Here is a 12,318-nt window from a genome sequence, read left to right as displayed (position 1 = left end):
ATTTGACAGGGTATGCCAGCCACAATCTCATCCATATTGCTATAAAATATAGCATTCTGTGTAGAATTCGAAATGCTCTGATACATTTTGTGGTCTGTGAGAGCATTTGATTGGACAGAAAGATTGATGAGAAGCTGAAGTACGATGTGACGTCAAAAAAAATAATTGAGCCGTTTTGCCGGAAGTGAGGAACTGCAAGCTTTGAATGCTTATATCTTCTAAATGCGAATTTTGTCACTGTTTTGGAGCACACTGCCTTATAGATAACCTTAAGACTAACATATTGATACTAACACCCAAAAAACTTTATTTCATGGGGACTTTAAGCTGTCAATATTTAAATTAAAAATATTTCACACACATTTTCATAATCAAAAATTCAATAATTCATATTCACCTTCCAGAGTTCACTTCCGAAATATTCAATCTGTTAAAAAATACGATGTATAATATTTGACAAGCAATTTTCAGTCCATTTAATTTCACTTTACAAATTCGCTTCCACTAATTCAGTGGTTCAAATTCGGCAGAAAATTCAGCATTGCACATCCGGGAACTGCAGGAATCGCAGTAGAGTACCGATGCATGATATGCATTTGCTGTTAGTCACTCACCAGCAGGTGGCGCAAGCGGGTGTTGATGGAGACCAAAGCAACAGGTAGAGCAAGTCGTTCATTCACAAAAACTGATTTGCAGAAATGGAGCAAGCTGCAAATATAACTTATGATTATCAGGGCCAGTATGTATTTGCGGAAAAGCTGATTAAGACTCAAAACCTGTGTTTACGTTTGAAGCATCTTCGGTGTTACTCGTTTCCCCGTGAAGCCACGTGCAAGGAGCTTTCTCTTCCAAACGAGATTTTAATGCTATTTTACTCATCGCTGATATACAGAACTAACATTACATCTAAGATATTGGATGTCGGTTGCTTAGTTTCCTTAAAGGGGTCCTATTATGCTCTTTTACAAAGTCTTGATTTTGTTTTGGGGGTGTACTAGAACATGCTCTCATGCTTGGTGGTTCGAAAAATGCATTATTTTTCACATAATTTACATTATTAAAATACCTTTCTCCCCATCCTGGCACAAACGGCTCGATTAGTTCCGGCTTTGATGAAGGTCCGCCTTCTGAAAAACAAAATGTGTTGTGATTGGTTAGCTGTCCCAGTGCGTTGTGATTGGCCAGTACTGCCACGCCCCCCTCGCCCCTCCCCACCCCCCAACCATTTGAATTTCTGTAGGCGGGAATAATTTTTAATAATATTCTAATGGGCCACTTTGCGATATCACAAAGCCCGGAAAACAAATGCTGTAGTCCAAATGAGCCGTTTTCTGTAGCGAATCGATGCGTTTTTGTAAGAAAAATATCCATATTCAAAACGTAATAATCAATTTAATGTAGCTTGTGCCAACAGTTGTACAAGCAGTTCCGGGAGTTCCGGAATGGAGGTCAGCATTGCGAATGCGCCGGTGAGTCTTGTGAAAACCAACGTTTGTTTACAGGATCAAAGGAAGCAAAGTTTTCTTACTTTGACTGGATTCGTCTGAAAGAAGAAAGTCATATACACCTAGGATGCCTCGGGGGTGAGTAAAACGCAGCCTAATTTTCATTTTTGGGTGAACTAACCCTTTAACTTTCTATCATGACTTGTGTGACGCTGAGTTGTAATACTGGGGTTTCCCACATAAGTCACACTCCAGGATTCCCCAATGACGCTTTACACGAAAAATGCTTAACGTGCCTCAGTGAACTATTACAGCGATATAAAATACCTCAGATCTCAGTATACACCTTATTGATGATGCAAACTAAAGACGGCAAGCAGATGAAACCAGAATACTGCATGTTAAACATTTCCCATAAAGAAAACACTTAACGTGGTTTATTGCCTCATTATAAATGACCAAATTCGGTGTCTAATTAATCAAATATACTATATACAGATAAGCAGATGAGTCCAGAATATTAACACAAACCACAAAGTTTCATCTAAGCCTTTTTCTCCCATAGAAAACCAAGTGCGGTAAAGTTAGTTTTAGGTTTGACTTTCATATTCGCCTAGGCTGCTTTAGGGATCGTCTGCAAATATAACTCACAATATAAAACTAAGACCAATAATTCATTCAATTTAATGCTTACAGGCGGGGCTATAGTAAATGCCTAGAGGGCAAACTGACTAAATATATATTGCCAATATCTCGCCTTAGACAATACTACCCCTAAGTATACAAATATTTTCATAAGTACACAAATATTTTTAAGAAAAAAAATTACAGCAATTCAGCAAAATGAGGCTTTTAATGTTCCAAATGTTGTAGTATGTTCCTAGTGACCAGACTGACTTACTACAGTTGAAATGTCCTTACTTTACATACAGTACATACATATTCTTAGAAACATTGCTGTAATTCGCCTAAAGTTTTTTTTTCATGTTCCAAAAATAAAATAAAATAAAATACATTGGTCGTTTTAACCTTGTAATGTGCAGCTACAATTCACGTAGGCAGTTTTGAATATTTTTTTTTATGTCGATATAAAGTTGTTGCATATTGTTAAAACTAATCGTGGTAGTGATCTCTTTGTAGGACTATCGACTCTATAGAACAGTGGCAAGGGAAAGCGAATGTCCGGTGAATATCGAACCTAAAACGAACTTAACGGTGCTAGAAAAGCGATTATAAAGTAAATGCAGAGCGTTGCGTTCCTCTGACCTTATCTGCTTGTCTGTGTATAGTTTGCATCTACAGTAAGGTGTATACTGAGATTTGAGGTCTTGTTCATGTCACTCTATTAGTTCATTGAGGCGCGTTAAGCGTTGTTGGCGAATCCTGGAGTGTGACGTCAGAGGGAAACCCCAGTATTACAACTCAGCGTCACACAAGCCATGATATAAAGTTAAGGAAACTAAGCAACTGAAAACAATATATGTATTAGATGTAATGTTAGGTCTGTATATCAGCGTCGGGTGAAATAGCATTATAATCTCCTTTGGAAGAGAAAGCTGCTTACATGTGGCTACACGGGGAAACAAGTAACAGCGAAAATGCTGAATTAAACGTAAACACAGCTCTTGAGTCATAATCAGCTTTTCCGCATATACATACTGGCCCTGATAATCATAACTTCTGACGTCGCAGGTATCAGAGAGTGCAGGTGGCGATTGCAAGTGACATTGTAATTTTGTTCCTTTTTTCTTGTCTTCACTACCTGGCTACTTGTGTAAAATGTTGAGATATTCAATAAAAAAAAAATACAAAAAATGAATTAAATAAAATAAAAAATAAAAAAAGATTGCAAGTGACGTCACTTTCGGAAGCGCAGGTGTCTGAGAGTGCAAGTACAAGTGCAAGTCTGCAGCCAGACTCTTCTCCAATATTCTGCCGAATTTGAACCACTGAATTTGTGGAAGTTAATTTGTAAAGTGAAATAAAATGGACTGAAAATTGCCTGTCGAATATTATACATCGTATTTTTAAACAGATTAAATATTTTGGAAGTGAACTCTGGAAGATGAATATGAATTATTGAATTGTTAATTATGAAAATGTGTGTGAAATGTTTTGAATTGAAATATGGACAGCTTAAATAAACAATGTTAAATTTCAGCCCCTAAAAATGCAAGCCCTGAAAATACAAGGCATAAAAATGCAAGCACTGTTAATGCAATGCATTATTTTTTCAATTAGTGCAATTCAACATGCTTTTTTGTTTCAAATACATTAGTCATTATTTTACTTCCATACTGCTGCCAGTTGGTGGCACTATAACTTTGACTTATAATAGTCACATCTATGTGATCGGCCTCATACAGTACAACGAACAAACTGCTGAAGTTTGATCAAAATCAGACAATGTATGCCTAAGTTATAACACACACCCTGTTTCCCTTTTTTCCCATTAAATTTGTCAGCTCACCACGGCCAAACCTTTCGAGATATCAAAAATCCTGTTCTAATTGTGCATCCCCAATGTCTTGAGATCATGTTGTCCGAGTTTGGTAGAGATTGGATGAAAACCCTAGAATGAGTATATCAAATTCTAGAGCATGTGTAACAGGTATAGAAAGTACAGGTGCATCTCAATAAATTAGAATGTCGTGGAAAAGTTTCCTGTCTTTGCACCTCCTCTTCCCTTTCTGCACTGTCTCTGCATGGGAGAGGTGGGTTTCTAATGAGCTCTGATTAATCCAATTACATATTTTTCTTTTAAATTACTTTTGTACTTAAATCTGTCGTCTAAATCATATATGAGACATTATTTTTATGTATATTTGATTATTTTGGTATTTTTTATCAAGTTTGATCACTTTTCTGTCCAATGTGAACTGGAAGCACATGCTAATTACATTGCACTTTACATTCGTCTTACAGAAACGAAAAAGGGCGAATTCACACAGTATATACATACTCTTATGTCTTATCAGATTAAAGAAGAGTCGAACCGTCATCTGATGTCCGTCTGATTAATGCATAAAAAACACAACGCAGACTACACCAGTTACAGGTGGTGCCGTGTCCATTTCGGATCATCAGATCAGCGCTTCGCAGATTGCCGTGGTTGCGTGAAGGCTTGCCTGCTTCGCCGATCTCCTCTTTTATCTTTCTCACCGCCATCGCTCGCAGCGGCCCGGTGCTCGTGGATAAGGAGGGCACGTGTGACACAAACATCGCGGGACAGACTGTTGCTTGTTAAAGGGATGGTAAAGAGTTTCGTTGACTTTATGATCAACGACTTTTTTTCTCCGGAAGACTTTCGTTCATCGTTAAAGCACATTAATCGAGAGAGACTTTATGATAAGGACAGCGGGACGCTTCAGTGACCGTCGAGCATTGTATCCTTCATATTGAACTTTTGAAAGAGTCTTAATAAGTGTATTTCTTCAAAGTATATATTTTATCTGCATTCTAGGTTGTGCATTTGTGTTTTTATTTCCATTTTCTGAGGCAATTATTAAATTTTTCTGTTTACTATTTATGCTGAGTCATGTTTGAGGACACTGTTAGTCAGGACAATCTTAGTCCTGTGCAACGACCCAGTGCTATGTTCCCAGCAGGCAGGGGTAGTGGGGCTAGAGTATGACAAACTGACAAAATGTCTGATGTTTCACCTCAATGTTTTGGGAGAGGGAGCGCATTCTTTAATGCAGAAATTGATCATGTACACATGTCTGATTCAGCTATTGGTGCTTCAGGGAGCCCAGCTGCTTGTTCCACCCCTTTTACACGTACAACTGCTGATCATGCTATTACTGCTGAGTCTTTAGGGGGTATTATTTCTGATTTGGCACAGAAAATTGGTCAGAGCATTTCGGCCAGTCTCAATTTAGCACAACAGCCCAGCCAAATGCAGTCTAAGTCAGTTGTGCAGCAAGTTAATGTGTTGATGCTTCTAGCTTTAATGTCATTGTCCAACACGATGTTACACCTCCACCTTTAGGGGTGATAAAAGTGATTCATTTACTGTGCATGAATGGGAAGACATGATGTACAGTTATTTGAACAGTAAGAAATGCACTGATGACACTGAAGCCTCTGATATTATCTTGAGCAGATTAGCAGGGAAAGCGAGGGATGTAGTCAAAAGTGTCCTTGCGCAGTTTCCCAGGGCCGACCGCTACAGTGTTCCCTAGTACAGTGTTTGATATTCTGAAACGAAACTTCAGTGAGTTGATGTATTCTAACATGCCTATGGCTGACTTTTACAACATGCTCCCTAAGACAGATGAGAGCTCAATGGACTATTGGATACGATTAAATAAGGCAATTGATGTGGCTGATGAGTGTTTGTGTAGGCGCAATAAGTGCGTTGAAGACCCAGCAGCTGAAGCTGTAATGATGTTTGTCTCTCACTGTCCAGATCCTGGCCTTGCTTTGTCTTTTCAGTTCAAGCCTGCTGAACAGTGGAGTGGTGCCGAGGTTCAAGTGCGGCTGGATTGTCACGGCAGGAACCTGAAAAGAGCTTCTGCTAGAACTACACACTACTTACCTGTGTCCGCTTGCCATCAGAACACTGTGACGGTCAGTGATGATCCTGTACCCAATTATCCCAAACAGCCCGAACTCTCATCAGGTCAGTCACCATGCTCAGATTGTCAGCTCAACCCCAACGCATCTCCTTTTATGCATGATGAATAAAGTTTTATCGCTATGCACTGCCTCACTGTCCCCGTCTCATCCTGGTAGAACTATCAAAACTTCAGATCCCAAGTCCAGTGCGAGTTCAACATGTAGAGTGTGTCGGTCTACAGAGCACACCACGTATGCTCACTGCATGCGCCATAGGCTTTGTCGTAATTGCCTCAAACCTGGACACTTTAAGAGTAATTGCCCTGAGAGGCAGCAGGCCTTGAACCGCTTTCTCCTACTACCCAGTTAAACTAAAAAGCCCATGTGTGGAGGGGGTAAGCATGGGCAGTGGTGAACTTCCCCTAAATGATGAATCAGACCCACAATACATTTTTGTAAATAGTTGCAAGTTGTTGCCACCCGACAAAACAGTGCTATATGTGGGATCTCAGAAAATTGATGGAGCTAGTGATCTGTTCTATGCTCCTGTGACTGTTGGTGGCCAGTCCAAACTGAAGGGTTTGCTTGATTCAGACAGTATGGCTTGCACCCTGAGTATGGAAGATGAATCCAAGTTGTGTGCCAATGGAGTTCTCCCTCAACCCTCAGTGATTCCTGGTAACGTGGTCCTCGTTGGCAGTGGTGGACTTATTATTCAGCCTAAGTGCACGTATGACCTGGAAGTCGAAGTCTATGGATTTAAGTTCATCGTACCTACTTTACTAGTACCTGGACAGAAGGACGAGTTCATTATTGGCAGTAACGTCATCAAATGTGTGCTTCAGAAGATGAAAGCCGAAAAGAAGTACTGGGAACTAATTTCCTGGCAAAACAGCAACCCAGAATGTGAAGGGTTTCTCAAGCTTTTGAGCTGTGTTTCCCGTTGTTCTGGTTCTCCTCAACCTGAAACACTTGGCTCAGTGAAGCTTTGTCAAGCAGTCATTTACTTCCCAGGAGTGAGCACCTTGTGTGGGGAAAATTACCTGCCAACACTCATATTACCCCAGGTAGCACCGTCATTGTTGAACCCACTACGTTCAGCACCCCGTCATGTTCTTGTTGGACGTGTAGTGTCTCCTATGTGGGGTGATCGATGGGTACCGATGAAGATTCTAAATCCTACCCAGTCTCCGATAACTCTTTGATGTAACACCAGGCTGGCAGATGTGTCCCCTTGTCTGGCAGTGGAAGATGTTTCTCTCACGCAAAGTGTGTGCAAACCTCATGATGTCACTGATTCTACTCTCCCCAAGCCTGTTCTATCTGTTGACCCTGTGCGGCTGCTGCAGCTGCTGCGCGAGTATGGTTTGGAGGACGTTGATATCGATGGGTGTGAAGTCTCCAAGTCATGAAAGGAGGATTTGGCGAGTCTTGTAGTGTCTTATCATGATGTTTTCTCCAGAGACAGACTTGATTGTGGAGAGGCGAAAGACTTCGTACACAGAATTCATCTGTGCGATGAGCATGCCTTATCGCCGAATACCTCCCGCCCACTACCAAAAGTTGAGATAGCTTCTTTCTGAAATGGAAGAAAAATGCATTATTAGTAAATCCGTCAGCGAATATGCATCTTATTTGTTAATGGTTTGGAAGAAGGATGGATCTATGAGAGTCTGTACTGATTTTCGCTGGCTTAACGCAAAGATAATCAAGGATGCTCATCCTTTGCCACATCAGGCAGATTGCCTGGCTGCTCTTGGTGGCAATCTTCTTTTCTGCTCTATGGACTTAACATCAGAATTTTACAACATCCCACTCCTGACTTTGAGCGCCCCTTTATTCTCTGCACTGACGTGTCGTTGGATGACCTAGGTGCAGTGCTTTCTCAAGTTCCCACTGGCGAGGATAAAGCACGTCCCATAGCCTTTGCCAGCAAGTCTCTGAGCCGCAGCCAAGCCAATTACCCTGCACACAGACTGGAGTTCTTGGCTCTTAAGTGGTCCATTTGTGACAAGTTCAGTCACTGGCTTAAAGGCCATGAGTTCACTGTATGGACTGATAACAACCCGCTCACGTATATCATGACCAAACCTAAGTTAGATGCATGTGAGCAGCGCTGGGTTTCAAAGCTTGCCCCATACAATTTTAAAATCAAGTACGTCCCTGGAAGGTTGAATGTGGTGGCAGATGCGCTCAGCCATGACCCATTCGTCAAGCCAGTGAGTCAACGTCTTCTGTCCGAACCTTACTCTGAACGGCTGAAGCACATACACAGTATGGAAGATGATTCTGTGCAGAAAACTTTCCGTCTTACATGCCAGCCACAGACACTTGACACTGAACTCAACCAAAGCTCTGAGAGGGATATTTCCATGACTGCTGAGGATGTGTCATCTATTTTGTCATTTTGTGATGACTGGGATTCAGGAGCTGTATCCAGAGCGACATCCCTGGCTGATCACTTGAGTTAATTGATTCCCGACTGTCAAGATGTAACCCATGCCTTTTCATGGTCTGAATTGCAGAGTCAGCAGCACAATGATTCAGTTATTTCAAGGGTGGCCTTTTATGTCAACAGAAAGTGCAGACCTTCCAGGCGTGAGCGTACGAATGAGGATTTGCGTGTTTTGAGATTGTTGAAGCAGTGGGACAAACTGTTTTTGCTTAATGACATTTTCTACAGAGCCATTAAAGATCCAATCACGAAGCATAAGAAGTTTCAGTTCGTGCTGCCTGATTCCCTGAAACAGCAAGCTCTTTCTGGTGTTCATGATTTGGCCGGTCACGAAGGTCAGCTACGTACCCTCTCCTTAGCTCGCCAGAGGTTCTATTGGCCTGGGATAGAACATGATGTGCATGATTACGTCAAGACTTGTACTCGTTGTGTCTTAAGTAAAACTCCAGAGCCAGCGGCAAGAGCACCCTTGGAGAGCATCAAGACCACTGCCCCATTGGAGCTTGTTTGCATTGATTTCTGGGCTGCTGAGGATAGGCACAATAAATCTGTGGATGTCTTGGTAATCATGGATCATTTTACCAAGCTAGCGCAAGCTTTTCCTTGTTGAAACCAGTCTGCTAATAGTGTTGCTAAGAAACTATGGGATGGATTCTTCTGCATCTATGCCTTTCCTCAGCATCTCTATTCGGACCAGGGTGCCAGTTTTGAGAGTGAGCTGATAGCAGAGCTTCTGGATCTTGCCAGTGTAGATGCTACGATCCCTTCCTCATAGATCAAAACAAAAGTGGCCACAGTTAGTGCAAACAATGACATTCGTGTATAACTGCACAGCCCATAAAACAACTGGGTTTGCTCCTTTTTACCTGATGTTCGGGAGGGTGCCAAGATTACCTGTTGACCTTATGTTTCAAAGTGTCCTTCGTGATGAGTCCATCTGTGATTACAACGTGATTTCAATCCCTTGTCAGAGATCTTCAGTCTGCTATGCTGCTGGCTCAAAAGAACTCTACTGCAGAACAGAAACATCAGTCTGATCAGTACAATAAGAGAGTCAAGGGTTTACCTTTGTCAGTTGGTGATCACGTTCTCGTTGCTAACAAAGGCTGTAGAGGTAAACGGAAGCTTGCCGATAAATGGGAGCCCACCATGTACTCCATAGTTTCTTCCAACCCATCTTTGCACATTTATAATGTACAAAGATGTATGTAGTACATCGGAATCTCTTGTTGCCAGTTAACTTTCTCCCTTTGCCCACGACTGAGTTTGATTTTGCTGTCAGTGGAAATATTGGTAATGGTACATCTTCCACACCTTCTCAGTCTGTATGTGATCTGGTTGAATCCACAATGCCAGTCACTGATGAATTGTCACATGCAGAGTCTCTGTCATTTCTCATGTAGCTGTATGTGATGAAGATCCTGTTGCTGCTTGGGTCTCATCCCATTCTGCTCAAATTGTTTCCGAGGCACGTGATGATTTATCTGTTGTTGACTTTGACACTGTAGCCAGTGCCTCTTCACCTACTGTTCCTGTTTCTAACAATTCACATGATCCTGTAGTTCACTGTGACTCCAGCAATCACTATACTACCAGGTTTGGTAGGGATTTGGTAGAATTAGACCTGTACGTAGACTAATTGAGTCAATGGTTCAACTTGAGACCTTACTTGGTATGGAGTCTGGATCTCCTGTTATTCATGTTTAGGTCTGTGTATTGTATAGCACTGTCTTTAATGATACTAAGTGTTATTTCATGTATTCTCTCATGTTCTGTTTAAGCGAAATGTCCAAGTTATTCAAAGTGTAATGGGCACTTTGTATATGCCTACAACATGTGTAGAGGTTTGGCCAACTTCTTTCATATTTGTATTCTGTGGTTGGGTAGCTTTCAATGCTGATTGTCCTCACTGATTGTTTGGTGTATGGACCAAGTAATTCTTGTGACCTGTGTACAGAGTTTTCCCATGTTCTCATAATTTTGTGTAATTCTAGGGGGGTGAATGTAACAGGTATAGAAAGTATTATGTTCATATATGTAGAATTACACAAAAATGTTCAAATGTGTACCTGATATGCCTGTCTGTGTGTGTGTGCACCTTCCCCTTTAAATTTCTGACTGCAATGTTGATCCTAATTTCCTGTCTTTGCACCTCCTCTTCCCTTTCTGCATGGAAGAGGTGGGTTTCTAATGAGCTCTGATTAATCCAATTACAGCTTTTTCTTTTAAATTACTTTTGTACTTAAATCTGTCGTCTAAATCATATATGAGACATTATTTTTCATGTATATTTGATTATTTTTGTATTTTTTATCATGTTTGGTCACTTTTCTGTCCGATGTGAACTGGAAGCACATGCTAATTACATTGCACTTTACATTCGTCTTACAGAAACGAAAAAAGGGTGAATTCACACCGTATATACATACTCTTATGTCTTATCAGGTATGCTGCTTTGTTATTAATGTTGTTAAATTAATTTCATTGCTGAAATGTCCCCTTTCTGCACTGTCTCTGCATGGGAGTGAAACGAAAAAGGGTGAATTCACACCGTATATACATACTCTTATGTCTTATCAGATTAAAGAAGAGTCGAACCGTCATCTGATGTCCGTCTGATTAATGCATAAAAAAACACAACGCAGACTACACCGGTTACACATACGTTTTCCAAACCTACAATAGTAGTAAATCTACAATAGCCAACTTCCTGTTGGGCGGAGCACTGAAAATGGCTATATAAAAGGGTGTACTACAGCCCACCCCCTCCCCACCACGAGAACTTCTGTCCGGCTCTGATGGCCGCAGATTCCAATATGTGTGCAAGGTTTCAATCATTTTTTAGCCCCAAAAATGCCCTGGATAGTTTTAAAACGTTTGAACAAGTTTGGACACAAACTTTTGAACATGTAAAATGTATATAAAACAAAAACAAGAGGCTCAAGCAGGCCACAGCGTTTCCCTTCAAATCCAGCATTGCAGGTGCAGGAGTAATCTTGTAACAGGTCCACACACTTCCCATGAACACATGGATTCGAGTCGCACTGGTTTCCATCTAAGGGTGCAGAAGAACTAATGAGTACCAGCAGTTATGGTGCCTTGAAGAACTCCAAGACAGACATAACTAACCTTTATATGCCATCCAGAATTCCAACTGCAAGATGAAAAGATCAGTTAGTGGATCATAATTTAGGGGGAAAAAAATATTAATACACTAAAAAGCTGAGATGACCAACCGTGGCTTCCCTCGTATTAAAGATTTCCCTTGCTTCTTCAAAATTGCACAGTTCCTCCCTACACTCACTCCCGCTCCAACGATGGAGGCTTTATTTCCTCCATAAAAGTGTTGGCTCTTCTTGAACGCAGGAGCATGTGTGCTTTTGGGCTGTTGGAAAATGCTGACCAAAATAGACACAGGGTTGATAAGGCAGAGCAACACACAGACGGTTTCCAAATTGCCTTTAACGGGGTCATATGATGTTGCTAAAAAGAACATTATTTTGTGTATTTGGTGTAGTTAAATGTGTTTATGCAGTTTAAGGTTCAAAAAACATTATTTTCCACATACAGTACATTATTGTTTCTCCTCTATGCCCCGCCTTTCTGAAACGCGTCAATTTTTACAAAGCTCATCGGTCTGAAAAGTGAGGTGTGCTCTGATTGGCCAGCTATCCAGTGCGTTGTGATTGGCCGAATTCCTCAAGCGTGTGACAGAATTGTTACACCCTTACCATATTGTGATGCCGTGTCCCGGAGCGACGAGACAAAAACATTAAAACCCATTAGAAACGAGGCATTTGTTGCATCCAGTGGGGACATAATCATGGATTATAATGACTTATACTGACTTTTTACGCG

The 12,318-nt window shown here is 41.1% G+C and overlaps 1 protein-coding gene across 1 annotated transcript in view; it reads right to left on the bottom strand.

Moving 5' to 3' along the window:
- Window positions 1–12,318, bottom strand: part of proca (protein C (inactivator of coagulation factors Va and VIIIa), a) — a 32,099-nt gene that overhangs the window by 15,184 nt on the left and 4,597 nt on the right. The window contains exons 4-6 of the mRNA XM_016494978.1: window positions 11,697–11,858; window positions 11,590–11,614; window positions 11,405–11,515 (exon numbers count right to left, since the gene is read on the bottom strand). Coding sequence (XP_016350464.1) covers window positions 11,405–11,515; window positions 11,590–11,602 — 124 coding nt within the window. The 5' untranslated portion in view covers window positions 11,603–11,614; window positions 11,697–11,858. The remainder of the gene's footprint in view (window positions 1–11,404; window positions 11,516–11,589; window positions 11,615–11,696; window positions 11,859–12,318) is intronic.

This window comes from Sinocyclocheilus anshuiensis, unplaced genomic scaffold (genome assembly GCF_001515605.1).
Source record: "Sinocyclocheilus anshuiensis isolate Anshui unplaced genomic scaffold, SAMN03320099.WGS_v1.1 scaffold606, whole genome shotgun sequence".
NCBI lineage: Eukaryota > Metazoa > Chordata > Actinopteri > Cypriniformes > Cyprinidae > Sinocyclocheilus > Sinocyclocheilus anshuiensis.
The sequence above is the reverse complement of the archived record's forward strand: the minus strand, read 5'-3'. Positions and strand labels throughout refer to the sequence as shown.